The 15,742-nt window shown below is 41.4% G+C and overlaps 1 protein-coding gene across 2 annotated transcripts; it reads right to left on the bottom strand.

Moving 5' to 3' along the window:
* Positions 1-245: 245 nt before the first annotated feature.
* Positions 246-14,485, bottom strand: LOC109892270 (prostaglandin E2 receptor EP1 subtype). Of its 2 annotated transcripts, none has more exons than XM_020484718.2 (3): positions 14,210-14,485; positions 4,176-5,077; positions 246-1,545 (listed from the first exon to the last, which is right to left on the bottom strand). In XM_020484718.2, exons 2-3 carry the CDS (start codon positions 5,031-5,033, stop codon positions 1,273-1,275), a joined length of 1,131 nt encoding a protein of 376 aa, XP_020340307.1. In that variant the 5' UTR covers positions 5,034-5,077; positions 14,210-14,485; the 3' UTR covers positions 246-1,272. The 2 variants fall into 2 exon arrangements, with proteins under 2 accessions (XP_020340307.1, XP_020340308.1); XM_020484719.2 differs by lacking the exon at positions 14,210-14,485 and adding an exon at positions 10,233-10,528.
* Positions 14,486-15,742: the final 1,257 nt, after the last annotated feature.

Genomic DNA, 15,742 nt, shown 5'->3' on the forward strand with positions numbered 1-15,742 from the left:
TTTATCAATTCATACCTATACTGAGATAATTTCTGTTCTACTTCCTCCTGTCAGAGGATATTTTCCACACCTCTGTTCTCTCCTGGGATTAGCACCATGGTGCTGTGACCCTGACAGGCCATTTTGTGGTTTATTTTATTTTATTTTTATTGAACCTTTAATTAACTAGGCAGGTCAGTTAAGAACAAATTATTAGTTACGATGACGGCCTACCAAAAGGCAAAAGACCTCCTGTGGGGACGGGGTAACAGGCAACATAAACTTTATTAGACAACATTCAATTCTATAGCTTTTGCAACACTTAGCTTCATTTAGGTCCCCAGACAATTGGGAAAACAATATAAGCAATAAATACATACACACAATTCACACATTAATAGCATTACAAGTTTGACACATACTGTATGTCGTTCACATCTTCAAGCACAGGTAAAAGCACAGCCTTTACTTTGCTTTGGCATAGTGCCACTAACTTCATGATGTGTCAAAGTGCACTTTGACTTTTCCACAAACAAACAAAGTATGAACTCCAAAAAACACTGACAGTAACACACCCACACACACACACACACACACACACACACACACACACACACACACACACACACACACACACACACACACACACACACACACACACACACACACACACACACACACACACACACATAATTTGAGATGTTTGTTGTTGAGATCTTATAGGCAGCTTCATTTCATGTACTGTTATGTACACAGAGAAAGACTCATGTTGCGTCACCTACCAGACACTTTTACAACAAACCTTTTTTCTTGGGAAGAATTATCTGTGCTATGTCTCCAGTATCCAGGTGAGGCATACTGTCCTTACTTGGTCAGATTTTTCTGTTATAAATCCGTTTATGACATTTAATTTCTTTGAGTATAGTCTGGCTTGTCTGTTTCCCATAAAAGGATGAGACTTCTCCACACCACAGTCAGTCAGAAGCAGGTCTTACTGGCCAATCAAATGAATCTGAAAGAGATCCAAGATCTGGAGGATGATGATTTCAATCCCAAACCCCATAGACGTTCACAGTCAGGCAGACCCACACAGTTCTCAATAAAGGAATATAGGTCTTATAGGCAATAGGTATTTCCTTTTGTGTGATACAGCAACAGTGCTGTTAGATCCTACTGCTGGATGTTCAGTCTTCTCCTCAATCCAGCATGTTGGGTTGGGTGGCAAATAAAGCACCCAGGACAACAAAGGACTTTGATAAGATGTTTCTTTCTATCTGTGTCTTTTCTTCTTCCTCAGATCCTGTTGACAGTGTTTATTTTCTCAGAGTTCTGGAAGGAGCTGATGTCCCAATGGCGGAAGGTGCTGTTCTTGAAGCTGGCCCGGCTCTTTGTGATGCGGTAGATCTTCCTCAGCACGGCCCGGCGCAGCAGGATGTAGACCCAGGGGTCCAGGATCTGGTTCCAGGAGGCCAGCCGGACGCCCATCACCATCAACCTCCTGTATGTGTCCTGGTCACTGCCTATGGAACCGCTGTAGGACCGTGTGACTGACATCAGGCCAAAGATCTGCAAGGAACACAGATACCTGGGTTAGTTTTACAGGGGTTGTGCAGGATATAGAGATGTTCAGCCGGTGTATATATGTTTGCATCAATCTGCATACACTGCTAGTAATTTATCTACATTACCTAACACTGTAGAATGTCACATATTAACAAAATAACAACATAAATGGAGCAGTCAAAATGCATCTTCACAACAGCTTATTAAGAGATTTAATAGCTCAAGGCTATTCTAAGTGAAGCATGGTTTATAGTCTGTCTTCTTTCACTCCTCACAGTTTGTGTCAAAATGAATGGTTACTTTTATATTGGACTTGAATAATTGATATGACATATTAACAGTTTATACAAAATTCTTAGTATTGGAATTGTAAAAAATAATCTCCATGATAAAAAAAATCATCAAACCATCATGTGATCGTATGAAAATATTTTAGTTGACTAATATTGCTTTTTCCCAGAAGACTGGAAAAAGAGAGAAGCTGTAACATTGTCACGGTCGTTATGAATGACGGACCAAGGCGCAGCGTGTGTTGGGTTCCACATATTTATTACTGTGAAACTAGAACAAAAACAATAAACATATAAGGACCGTGAATAACAGCGCACACATCAGCACTCAACAAAACAATATCCCACAAAGCAGGTGGGAGAAAAGGCTTCCTAAATATGATCCCCAATTAGAGGCTACGGTTACCAGCTGCCTCTAATTGGGAACCATACAAACCAGCAACATAGAAAATAAATGACTAGAACACCCCCCTAGTCACGCTCTGACCTAAACACCATAGAGAACCGAGGACTCTCTATGGTCAGGGCGTGACAAACATTCTCAATGTCACCCAATCTGAAATAGGGTGATGCCCAGCAAGGCCAGTGTTATTCAAGCCCTTCATAATGGCATGCCCTTAAATCATTTATAATTTATTCCATCTAGTCAATGAAAGGGCCCACCATGACTATTTATTTATTCACCTTAGTGCAGTGCACCATGTCTATCCATCTGTTTTAGGTACAGTATTCTGAATCATAGTGTTTGTGACTGGGAACTGGAATGTGTCTATTTCAGAAGGTGTACAAAAAGAGGATGAAATAGTACTGGATTATTAGCAGAGATTTTCTATATTATTTCAGGCCTTTGAGTTTATGGGGCAGAATATCTTGGAGATTTACTGAGAGGTTGAATTACTTTTGTTAGCTGAGAATTTTTACGATATTATTAGATGCTTTTACCACCCTGCATCTCACTACGGGCTTGTCTCTTAAGCTTCCAATTGGCTCATTCATCCCCCCTCTTCTCCCCTGTAACTTTTGTCCAGGTCGTTGCTATAAATCAGAATGTGTTCTCAGTCAACTTACCTGGTAAAATAAGGGTTCAATTGAAAACATCAATAAACAATTATAGGTCAGAATATCTTGGATATTTATATTCCTCCGAGCAACAAACAATTATGAACATTACTATTATTTATAAGGATTACTTGAAGTTTGGATGTACAACATTCTTATTTGATGGTAAACCACCATTGCACTTTCACACAGCCTGAGAATGGGATGCATGAACATTCAGAAGAGCATGTCATTCCTATCACAGGTCATTGGTAGGTGATGACTCGTATCAGTTCAGATTATTGAGCTCTAACTCTCGTTTCCATAGTTGAAGTCAAATCCATTTCAGTATCTCAGTGAATGAAGATTATGATCTATTATCTATTCAATCTGTATCGCTGAAGCGCAAAACTACTACAGTTTACTATAGAATTCTATAGTAAACTGTAGTATACTGTACACTATACTACACATGGTAGTATCCCTCAATCATGTGTAGTACTTACTATAGAATGTTGTAGTATACTGTAGAATACTACAGTTAATATTACAGTATGATCCACAAAAGAACACTGTAGTAAATACTACAGTAATGTCCGTAAAAACAATACAGTCCGCACAAACACTAACCTTTTTTACTATAGTGAAGACGACAGTATTTCATTTGCATATGCCCTGCCCATTCCCCTCCCCAATCCCACTTTGTGCCACCCATAAGTGAGAAACCTACATGCCAAGTATAGAATATATTATGTTCCCTATAGGTAATAGAAAATAGCAGAAGAGCTGAATTATCTGTTAAGAGTTCAAGCTGACTGATTTAACTACAGGTTATGGAAATTGTGCTCATTTAGTAGGTTTCGTGAAGGAGAAAGCCTCTACATCTATGTCAAAAATAATAAAACAAAAACACTCTAGTAAGTACTACATGAATGTCTGCAAAAGCACTACAGTGAAAACTACAGTGAAGTCTGAAAAAACACTACAGTGAATACTATAGTATTTATACCAGGGCTCTCCAAACCTGTTCCTGGAGCAGTGTTGGAGAGCCCTGATTTATATCATAGTATACTAGTATTTTTTCATGTGGGATTTTCCGATTGAGCAGACATATGAAACGTTTACCGTGAATGCAGTAGCCGCTAACGTGGGAGCATTGCCTTTCAATCATGCTGTAGTGCTGAATTTCCATGATAAGGATTGAAAATAGACCTTAATTCCCGAATGAAACACAATAAAGACAGTTTTGATCCCTAACCTGATTCATGTAGAGTTGTTTCAGTGAACTGAACTTTTTCAACTTACCAGCAGGGGGCTCCAGCAGATGCAAGATGTGATCATAATGCCGACCAGCTGGGCCACCATCTCAATGTCGTGGGACTTGGCTGAGCGACGGTAGCAGGTCTTACACTTCTTACGCAGTCTGGCAAGCACCAGCGTGACCCCACTGATGGTATTACACACCAGGGCCACAGTCAGAGAGGCCAGGCCCAGTCCAGAGAACAGCATGACAAAGGCCACGTCCGTTTCCTGAGCCTCTCCCAGGACCCTGATGAAGCACCAGGTCCCGGGGTACTGGTAGGTGTAGGCCCCCAGCCTGAAGAAGGGCAGGAGGGCAACAAACAGAGCCAGCAGCCAGATGAGAGCCAGTGCCATCTTGGTCCGAGCCGTGGTGACCAGTGAGGCATGGAGCAGGGGCTGTGTGACACCCAGGCAGCGCTCAGCAGCCATGGCACAGCCCAGGAACAATGGGCACAAGCCAAAGAACACCATGCAACCTCCTAGGAACTGGCAGGGGGCATCGGTGGCAGGGCGAGCTAAAGGCCCAGTCGCAGCCCCAGCTGAGTACAGCCTCAACACCAGGGCACCGGGGATGACGTGGCCGGCAAAGTCTGTGGCCACCAGGGAACTGGCGAAGAGCAGGAAGGTGGCCTTGGAGCGGCGGCGCAGGCGGGCGTAAGCTTTGGCCAGGATGACCAGGGCCACGATGTTGGACAGGATGCCCAGGGTCATGGAGAGGCCAGCTGCAGTGGGGTTACTGGGGGGAGACATGGGCCTCTCTGTGGTGATGTTTGCCCTCCAGGCCATGGCCAACCACGTCTGGTTGGGGAGGAGATGGGGGGCAGCCAGGCCTGAGGAGTTGTAGTGCTGCATGGCCAACATCACTGGCCTCTGGGAGTCATCGGGGTCCTCAGAGTGGGAGGGCACTGAAAATAGGAAAGGTGTTATGATTAATACACTGACCGGTTGACCAGGAAGAACTCCTAACCTCAATAATATAAAGGACTACCATAACCAAACTTGCGAACTCACCAATAGCCTATGATACAGAATAAATACCAATTTTACTGGTGAAACTAAAACTCATTCAGTATTCAGTTATTACTTAAAAACAATAAATCTTATCCTGCATTATGTAAGGATTTTTTTCCGTCATAAACCAGGTTCCATCCAACCTTATTATGCGGGAAAAGTATGGTGCATTTGGAAAATATTTAGACCCCTTGACTTTATCCACATTTTGTTATGTTACAGCCTTATTCTAAAATGGATTAAATACAAAATTTTCCTCATCAATCTATACACAATACCCCATAATGACAAAGCAATTTTTGCTAATTTATAAAAAAATAAAAAAATAAATACCTTGTTTATGTAAGTATTCAGACCCTTTGCTATGAGACTCAAATTGATTGATTCCATTGATCATCCTTGAGATGTTTCTACAACTTGATTGGAAAGGCACACACCTGTCTATATAAGGTCCCACAGTTGACAATGCATGTTAGAGAAAAAACCAAGCCATGAGGTCGAAGGAATTGTCAGTAGAGCTCCGAGACAGGATTGTGTCGAGGCACAGATCTGGGGAAGGATACCAAATCATGTCTGTAGCATTGAAGGTCCCCAAGAACACAGTGTTCTCCATCATTCTAAAATGGAAGAAGCTTGGAACCACCAATACTATTCCTAGAGCTGGCTGCCTAGTCAAACTGAGCAATAGAGGGAGAAGAGCCTTGGTCAGGGAGGTGACCAAGAACTCTATGGTCACTCTGACAGAGCTCCAGAGTTCCTCTGTGGAGATGGGAGAACCTTCCAGAAGGACAAGCATCTATGCAACTCTCACCAATCAGGCCTTTATGGTAGAGTGGCCAGGTGGAAGTCACTGGTGTCAAAAGGCACCTATAGACTCTCAGACCATGAGAAACAAGATTCTCTGGTTTGATGAAACCAAGATTGAACTCTTTGGCCTGAATACCAAGCGTCTGGAGGAAACCTGGCACCAGCCCTACGGTGAAGCACAGTGGTGGCAGCATCATGATATGGGGATGTTTTTTAGTTGCAGGGACTGGGAGACTAGTCAGGATAAAGGTAAAGATGAACGGAGCAAAATACAGAGAGATCCTTGATGAAAACCTGCTCCAGAGCGCTCAGGACCTCAGACTGGGGTGAAGGTTCACCTTCCAGCAGGACAACGACCCTAAGCAAACAGCTAAGACAACGCAGGAGTGGCTTCGGGACAGGTCTCTGAATGTCCTTGAGGGTCTTAATACTTATGTAAATGTCATATTTCCCTTATTTTAATAAATTTGCAACAATTTCTAAAATCCAGTTTTTTCTTTGTCTCTATGGGGTATGGTGTGTAGATTTAGGAGGGGGGGGGAACTCTTTAATCTATTTTAGAATAAGACTGTAAAAAGTCAAGGGATCTGTCTGAATACATTCCAAATGCACTGTATATTTAAGTTGGATAAAAAATGTCATGATAGGTCTGATGGCTTAAAGTGTCTTAAAATGTCAAAATGTTTGACAAAACTAAATAAGCTAGATAAATTGGTAACTTTTTGAGTTGGTAAATATAATGATATAATAATCATCATATCGAAATAAACTTGGGAGTCACGCGATGATATGGTGTGATGTCTTGCCACTAGGAATCGGGAAAGCATGCAGTTTATTAGGCTACAGATGATGAACTTCACATGGTGGTGAAAGTGGAAGGGGATGAGCTTGATGTTCCTTTCCAATAAATATCGATAGTCTTATTCTGATGACATGATGATCGTGCTTGGCTATCGTTTGCCAAATACAAATAATCTCGCTCTTTTGTCCATAATAATCTCATCATGTAAGTAGCCTACCCTCACTTTATCTGCAAACTGTTGGCTAGAGCGCACTTGCCAAGACCAAATCAAATCAAATTTTATTTGTCACATACACATGGTTAGCAGATGTTAATGCGAGTGTAGCGAAATGCTTGTGCTTCTAGTTCCGACAATGCAGTAATAACGAACAAGTAATCTAACTAACAATTCCAAAAAACTACTGTCTTATACACAGTGTAAGGGGATAAAGAATATGTACATAAGGATATATGAATGAGTGATGGTACAGAGCAGCATAGGCAAGATACAGTAGGTGATATCGAGTACAGTATATACATATGAGATGAGTATGTAAACCAAGTGGCATAGTTAAAGTATAACTTTAACCAGAGTGCACATTCGCTATATAACTCAACATTTTTTGTCACATAACCATCAGTAGAGTTGAACATGCGAAGGAAACACATTTAACTTGTATTTTGTGTTCGGTACATGGGAATGTAACCGCAAAAGTTATTTTTATGTGCACTACACTACTTCATCACAGACAGCCTTTCATCCGCAGAAAGTACATTTGCTGGAAACACATCTCTTGTGGGAAAATGTGCATATGCAGATTTTAGAATATTCTCATGAAAATCGGTTGCCTATTGGATGGAACCCTAGTAGCTACCACTTTGGTACCACTGGCATTGGCGCGTTGAGTGCAGGTCGGATATTGAGCTATACAATGAGATTATTATCGACAAAAGAGCGAGATTAATTGTATTTGTCAAACGGCAGACAAGCATCATGATCATGTCACCAAAATAAGATATTTATTGGAAAGGAGCATCAAGCTCATCACTTTGCACCTTCACCACCCTGTGAAGTTCATCATAATTGATTTAACTTGTAGCCTAAAAAACCGTATGCTTTCCGGACCACACAATTGTCATCCTTATGCTACTGCCTATGGGTCTGCTATCATGATAGGGCACCTTTCACAGAATGTGTGCTGTGTGACTGTCAGACACCGTCTAGATTTGACGGAGCACCTTTCACAAGAACTGCCTTGACTTGTCCTACATTCTCAGGTTGCAGAGTACCACGAGGGAGAAGCTGTTTGGCCTTTGTCTACAATAGGCTATTTAAAGGACACTAACCAGGTTTCCATCTAACCTTTTTATGACAGTTAGCATACAGTTCATTAGGCTACACATGAAATTAATTATGGTGAACTTCACATGGTGAAAGTGCACGGTGATGAGCTTGATGCTCCTTTCCTATAAATATCTTATTTTGGTGACATGATCATGATGCTTGGCTGCCATTTGACAAATACAAATAATCTCGCTCTTCTCCATAAATAATTGCATCATGTAGGTAGTCCAGCCGGACTGTAGGCCTTTCTGGGAGCTTTTCGCTAGAGCACACATACCAAGACAAGAGTGGGCACATTCGCTATATAAAGCCATTTTGGGGGGGGGGGGGGGGGGGGACAAAACCACCAGTAGAGTTGAAAATGCGATGGAAACCCATTTAGCTTGTATTTTTTATTCGGGTACATGGGAGATTAACCGCAAAAGTTGTTTTAAAGTGCACTACGTCATCACGCACTGCCTTTTCCCTCAACAAATGCATTTGAGGAACACATCTCTGGTGGGAAAATGCGCATAGGCTATTGTTTCTATTCGTATTTAAGAATATTCTGTTGCCAATTGACAGGCATTCAATGGAAACCTAGCGAGTGTCCTTTACATAGCCTATTGTAGACAAAGGCCAAACAGTGTCTCCCTCGTGGTACTCTGCAACCTGAGAATGTAGGACAAATCAAGGCAGTTCTTGTGAAAGGTGCTCCTTCAAGTCTTGACCGTGTCTGACAGTGACACAGCACACATTCTGTGAAAGGTGCTCTATCATAATAGCAGACCCATAGGCGTAGTCCCTATGCAGTAGCTATACGATGCCAATCAAATCACTTTTCCCCTTCTTCTTCACACCCATCAATACAGAATAACAGAACAGAGTCACAATACTTCTTCCAAAATTAGGTATACATAAAATCCTATACTGTGCCTAGTCTGTATAATGTGTTTTCTCATGAGTTACTCAGAATCGATCTAGCAATGGTTTGTAGCAGAGAGACCATACCATTGTTCATTGGAAACACACACACAAATGGAATGCACCTGCCCAAACTTGACATAGCTTCTACAGTTTTGTAGGGTGCATTTGCAGTCCTTGTTCCGTTGACTTTTCTAATCTAAAACCAAAATGTCTTAAAAAGGGTGCGTTTGTAAATTCACTCTGTCTATCTACTCCGATTTCAGAGCACTCTCGTCTGAGTGTGCCAGAGCACAGAATAACTGATTAATGATTGAATATGACCGGTGTTAGTGAACGTCGGCAAAAAAAAACGTTATAAAATTGTTGCAAACAGAACAGTTACAGTCACTAACACTCGAAAACAGCCTAATCGAGTGTAAAATGGTCAGAGGGAGGTGTTCTCTAATTTTGTCTGGAAGTAGCAAGCAAGCTAGCCAATTTTAGCCAGTTAGCTTTGGTGCTTGACTGCTGTCGTGAGGTCAGAACGCTCGGATCAACCCTACTCCTCGGCCAGAGCGTCCAGTGTGCGCTCTGAACACTCCGAGAGCGAAGCCTCTGAATTTATGAACAGACAATCTGACAACGCTCTGAATTTACAATCGACACATAGCCACTCTGACATACTGGAGGGAATTTACGAACGCACCCAAAGACATTGATAAATGAGAGAGTTGAAAACATTTGCAGGTTTAAAATCGAAATGAAATCATACTAATTCAGCCCAGTACATGTGCACTCACTATTGGTAAAACAAAAAAGCATGTATGGTTCTTCTAAAAAGCCGTATTAAGATGAACAGTGTATGTAACGACTAACTACATGGAGTGTAACGTTTGACCAGGTAAACAATTCTTTCTCCCTACTTTTAACCATTTTGTAAAATAAATACTAATAATTGATCATTGTAAATTTCCTGAATTATTTATGTTCTATTCAATTAATTTGCCATATCCAAATTAAAAGGGATCTGTGTGCATTGTCAAAACTGAATTTATTTATGTAAATAGCTAGTTCAGCAGCATAGGCTACTTGCTGTAAATCAGTAACTTGATTATGTCATTCTTAGTACAAATTTCGGAAAATGAAAAAGACCTAGCTAAAAGATAAATTGCATTTAATTTTTTCAAACCGAAGATCATTAATGGTGTGAAATAATTATTAATGATATTACCTGACCAAACAGTGAATCCATAGAAACCAATTCAGATTTATTCCTTTGGTTTTCAGATGTTAAATAATTTCACTGTGAACCATGAAATTCAAAAGTTCCTGAAACTCAGAGATTCATCCACGAGAATGTTACTTATTATCAACAATGGTTCACCTGAGCTGATAGTGAAGTCATGTATTCGGAGGAGTGCCTCATTCTCTCCTAAAGAAAATAAAACGAGCAACCGCATGAGAAGTCCGTCACCAAGAACAAGACCCAGTCTCCAAAAGGTCGCACAGCCAACCCATTCACTATTCAACGTTTGTTTCGTTGCTCAGCCCTCTTTATAGACTTGTACCGCGTCGGCGCAGCCCCGGGGCTTCTTGAGTCCGCGAGAGGAATGCATGTATCCTTATTACAGTAGTTCAGTGAAAGGGAACTGGGAGTGCTACCCAATAACTTATTGGAAACTAATTAGATATTCTATTAATGCAGCCATTTTATTTAACAACCAACTTTACACGGTAACATGTAACTATAACTTCCTAAGATCAAGTAATGTAGCCTAATGTCAAAGTACAGTATCTTACAGTGTTCAAACAAAACAGATGGCAGGAGTTTGACAAATGTTTTGTTATAACAGCGTTATTAAAGGGCAATTCCGCCACTTTTCAACCTTATATTCATAATCTCCAGCACCAAACCAGTGTCTACATATGTGAAAACAGTGGGTTTCTATGATTTGTGGTTAAAAAGATAGGAAGAAAAGTCTTTAAAAATGCTTCTCTGTGACAACACAGGGTAGCATTAAAAGTGAAAAAAGTTTATATTTTCTTGCTTCCCAAATCACTGCAGATCTCATAATGTTTGAAAATCCCAGTTTTTAAAATGTTTGAAGTTTTGATGATGTCACAGGGCAGAATTATTCACATACACTTTATATACAAAAGTATGTGGGCACCCCTTCAAATTAGTGGATTTGGCTATTTCAGCCACACCCGTTACTGACAGCTGTATAAAATTGCACACAAGCCTAAGATCACCATGCACAATGCCAAGTGTCGGCTGAAGTGGTATAAAACTCTCCGCCATTGTACTCTGGAGCAGTGGAAACGCGTTCTCTGGAGTGATGAATCACGCTTCACCATCTGGCAGTCCGACGGACTACTTGTCCGAATGCGTAGTCCCAACTGTAACGTTTGGTGGAAGAGGAATAATGATCCCAGGCTGTTTTTCATGGTACGGGCTAGTGAAGGGAAATCTTAACACTACACCATACAATGACATTCTAGACTGTTCTGTGCTTCCAACTTTGTGGCAACAGTTTGGGGAAGGCCCTTTCCTGTTTCAGCATGACAATGCCGCTGTGCACAAAATTGTTGATGCGGAAGAACTTGACTGGCCTGCACAGAGCCCTGACCTCAACCTCATCGAAGACCTTTGGGATGAATTGCAATGCCGACTGCAAGCCAGGCCTAATTGCCCAACATCAGTGCCGACCTCACTAATGCTCTTGTGGCTGAATGGAAGCAAGTCCCCGCAGCAATGTTACAACATCTAGTGGCAAGCCTGTTCGATGAGCAGATTACCACATACTTTGGTCATGTAGTGTATGTTGACACTGGTATTGTGCTGTCGGCAAAAGTTGTGGAGTTGCCATTTAAAGGTGCAGTCAAGTTTCCACATGCAAAAAGCCATCACGTCTATACTATCTATTTTAAAGGACTTCAAATCCTCGAGTGAAAATATTCAAAGTGGTTGGTTCAAGCACCTTTAGTGTATACAAACATGACATTTTCTGGATTTACTAAACATAGCCTGAATAACTTTTCATGTCCTGGAAAACATTTTTGGGAATTATGGTAATGAAGAGGTATGCAAAGTACAGTATATTTTCAATAAAATGAAAATAATAACATTTTACAGATGTCTGTCACAGATGTCTGCCAGGTGTTATGTTGAGCAACATTATAGGAACATAAGTAACATAAGGTGCCACATAATACACATTTTCTGGGACAGAGATTAAGCCTTGTCTTGGATTAAAAAGCATATCCAATAAATATTCTACATTTCAATGTATCACACTTCCTTTTCAAGATGTTACTGTGTATAAGCAAGTAAGAACAATATAATTTCATAATGAGCCATGGGCTGACAGTGAACCTATAAGACCATCAGACGTAGTCCTATACACAGTACTATGTGTGCTCTTTTTGAGTAGCAGGGGAATGCCTTAGATACCCCGTGTCCCCTTCATCAACAATTAACCATTCCTTTTCTACCAAATCAGAATTCCGCAGAAAAACAACGTTTGGTTTTCATATGCCATCCTATGTCAAAACAGCAGAGGTCTATGGTATATAAGATATCTTAATCTACAGTATATTCTTTCAGCTACTACAAAATCAGACAGAAAAAACATTGTCCTTGACTGACAGCCTAATGAAGCAAGCAATGGAATCTATCAGGTTGTGTGAGTCCGCCAGCCAGCCAGCACACTTCACAGACCAACATCAGAGACAGGTGAGGCTATTTGCTTGGCTTAATCAGACCCAGACACTGACAAGTCAAATCAGTATGGAACCTGGAGGGCAGCTAAGATCAACACCTTATAGGCAGGGTATTAACTCTGTGGTCATGGAGGAAAGAGTAGTGGAAAGAGAGGGAGCAGAAAGCAGAGGCCTTTTCACTCTGCAAAAGTGCTCTACTCCAAAAATGTACAAGAAAAACTTTAGTTCAAGTACAAGGTGTGCTTATTAGGTGTTTAATGTTATATTTACACAGCTAGAGCAACATAATCACCACTACCACAGCTGAGACTCCAAAGACAGGTGGGAAAAGGCTAACAGCTATTACTTTCTTTAGGTGGTAGCCCAGATACATCTGCTATGACAGGGCCTTGACTGCAACTGAGCAAATGCTCTGCTGTATTATGTCCCAATGAATGTTTCTTTGCACTAGAACTGGCTGGCACACTTGCAAAGAAAGCATCTTGGGCACTGGTAGTGCTTCACTTTGATTGGTAGGAGAGGATTCGTTTGGTGCAGGCCAGAATCTGATAGCGAAGGCAGATATCGCATCACACATTTACCAGGACCATCATCACTGAGAGGTTACCCTCGGAACGCCACTGGGTGCTTTTCGTTGTTGACATTGGACCCTAAGCAGAGAACCCTATGAAACATTGCGGGTTTCAATGTTTGTGGTCTTCAACCACAAGCCCCAAAGCCACTTTTTGACCCAGTAACTTTACTCCAGCAGTTTAGGATAAACTTATGCTGTAGTCTGAATTACTGGGCCTCAGACAACATTTTCCACTGCCTTGTTTTGTAGTGGACGCCATTGTTCCATCTCTCACCATAATTAGCGATTGAAAAGATTGCCATTTGGCACCAATAACCCCAGGGTCCTCCAACAGCACGTCTAAGCCTTGTAACCTAACTTCTCTCACCCTGTCCCATTCACCAACCACTAATACATGCAGTGCAACTCTCTGTTTCTTTCAGGACCTCAACCTGCTAACATATAAGACATATAAGAGAGGATGGTCAAAGTGATTCAGATTGTTCTTCAATCCTTTTGAAGTGGTATTGAAATAAATTGGACCAAAAAATGGTCCCTTTGATTATGGTCTTGCAGGCACAGATCCTAGATTGCTGTTTCGCCATCAAATCCCTAATAGAGGCGGACTTGAGTTTTGCCTCTGTGATGTGTATGATGTACAGGACCATAATGCTATCACAACATCAACACTCTTGACACAGTTATTTTCATATGCTGTGCCAAAATCAGAAACAACTTGTAAACTTGTAATGTAAACTGTGTAACTCCACATTTGTAAGAGAAACACATTATAAACATGGCTGTGTTTTTAACAGAATGACTTATTTTGTCCTCTGAAGCGCTGCCTTGTCCTCATTTCAAGACCTCAGACTGAGAGGCAGAAGGCCAAGATCAGGGCCACATGTTTTAGGTTTTGGAGCTGAATGACTCACCTGGTTGTTGGCGACAACGCAGTATGGCATCTCATCTGCAGCAATCGTTAAACAGAAACCGAGCAGTGGAACAAGTCCTATTGCTTAGTGAAACACCCAAGTGTCCAACAGTATCTCTGGCCCTGGGGATCCAACTGGTAGCGGAGCAGCATTGGAACAAAGCCATATGTTCTTGAAAGTATTTCATCTCCAATTTATCTCACTCCGTTTTAAGTCTGTAAGCTCATATTCCACTTTTTGCACTGTCACAATTTACTGTTATACTGTTGTGACAACACTTCCTGAGTGTCACAATGTCCACTTCCTGAGGGCAGAAGAAAGACAGGCAGTTTGGCCGTCAAGTATGACATTGCTCGAAGAGCCTCCGTGGTTGCAGTATCTCATGGTGTCAGTATCTCTTTATGGTGTCAGATAAAATATATGGTTAATCAACTAAATTAGTCATGACCCTTTGACAACAGACACTTTATAGCTGCATGTCTGGCTCATGGACCTTCATGCCACTCATACTCACTCACTTTGGGGAATTTGGTCAATGCAATCTGGACCCGGACACTGAAATGTCTTGATTTGGGATAAAAGGAACAACAATTATCTCTAGAAATGAATGTGATTTCCTCTCACCCGAATTTCAACTATCTGATGAAGATTCTGCTGTGCCTGGATAAGAAAATGAGTCAGACATTTAGTCTGCAGTTCAGTGGGCGTCCACTGTGACATTCAGGCCATGATGTCTGTAGACTCTTGAACTTCTTGTGTGCATTTAAACGAGTGCATACTGTCATCTCACAGAACACCTTTTTTGACACAAATGATCCACTTGAGATATAGGATTGAGCAGGAGGTGCTGTAGTCATTTCTTGGAGACATAATTAACAGAAAGCTCAAATGACTGCTGTTTCTTCTCCCCACAGATTCCTGACAGTTGCACTTAAGCTCCCCTAACCACCCGTCGGTTTACCACACGCAACAACAACAAAAAAGCCTTCCCATTCTGGGCCCAAGACAGGGAGCCAAAGTGGTTGTGGGGTCTGGAAAAGAGGGGTGATGGAGGGAAGGGTTGGATGCTTCTGGAGAACATTGTCTGGGTGGGATGCCAGGAGATGAGTGCTGTTTAGATCTGCAGAACTGGTCAGAAAGTCAGGGGTGACTAAAATATCTCTCTTGAAGTAATGGGAAGAAGTTGAAGTTCTATTGAAGTTCTATTCATAGAAAGATCCAGTGACTCTGTAGTTGTTGGAATGATAATTCAGCTCATAAATGAAGGGTGATTCAGGGTGTCTATGTCTGTCACCAAGATAGCACATTGTCACAGAGAAAGATAAACAGAGTTAGAAGGGAGGACCTAAGGATAGGATGAATAATACAAGATGTGCCAGGAAGTTTAGAAGTCACTGTTGAAGGGGTCATCAATTCCAATGTAAGTGTCTTTCCTCCCTCCTCCCATCTCCCGTATTGGAAGAAATAACAGCCTATGAAAACGGCAATCAGCAACTGAGCACTGAGATTAGCCTTCTGATTTCCCCCACTTAT

The sequence above is a fragment of the Oncorhynchus kisutch genome, linkage group LG10 (assembly GCF_002021735.2).
Source record: "Oncorhynchus kisutch isolate 150728-3 linkage group LG10, Okis_V2, whole genome shotgun sequence".
Taxonomy (NCBI): Eukaryota; Metazoa; Chordata; class Actinopteri; order Salmoniformes; family Salmonidae; genus Oncorhynchus; species Oncorhynchus kisutch.

Excerpts from the sequence above, each read along its gene's own strand:
- LOC109892270 (XM_020484718.2), bottom strand. The coding sequence starts at position 5,033 with ATGTTGGCCATGCAGCACTACAACTCCTCAGGCCTGGCTGCCCCCCAT. Across the intron at positions 1,546-4,175 it reads TCTGCTGGAGCCCCCTGCTG|ATCTTTGGCCTGATGTCAGT; the intron begins GTAAGTTGAAAA and ends TGTTCCTTGCAG.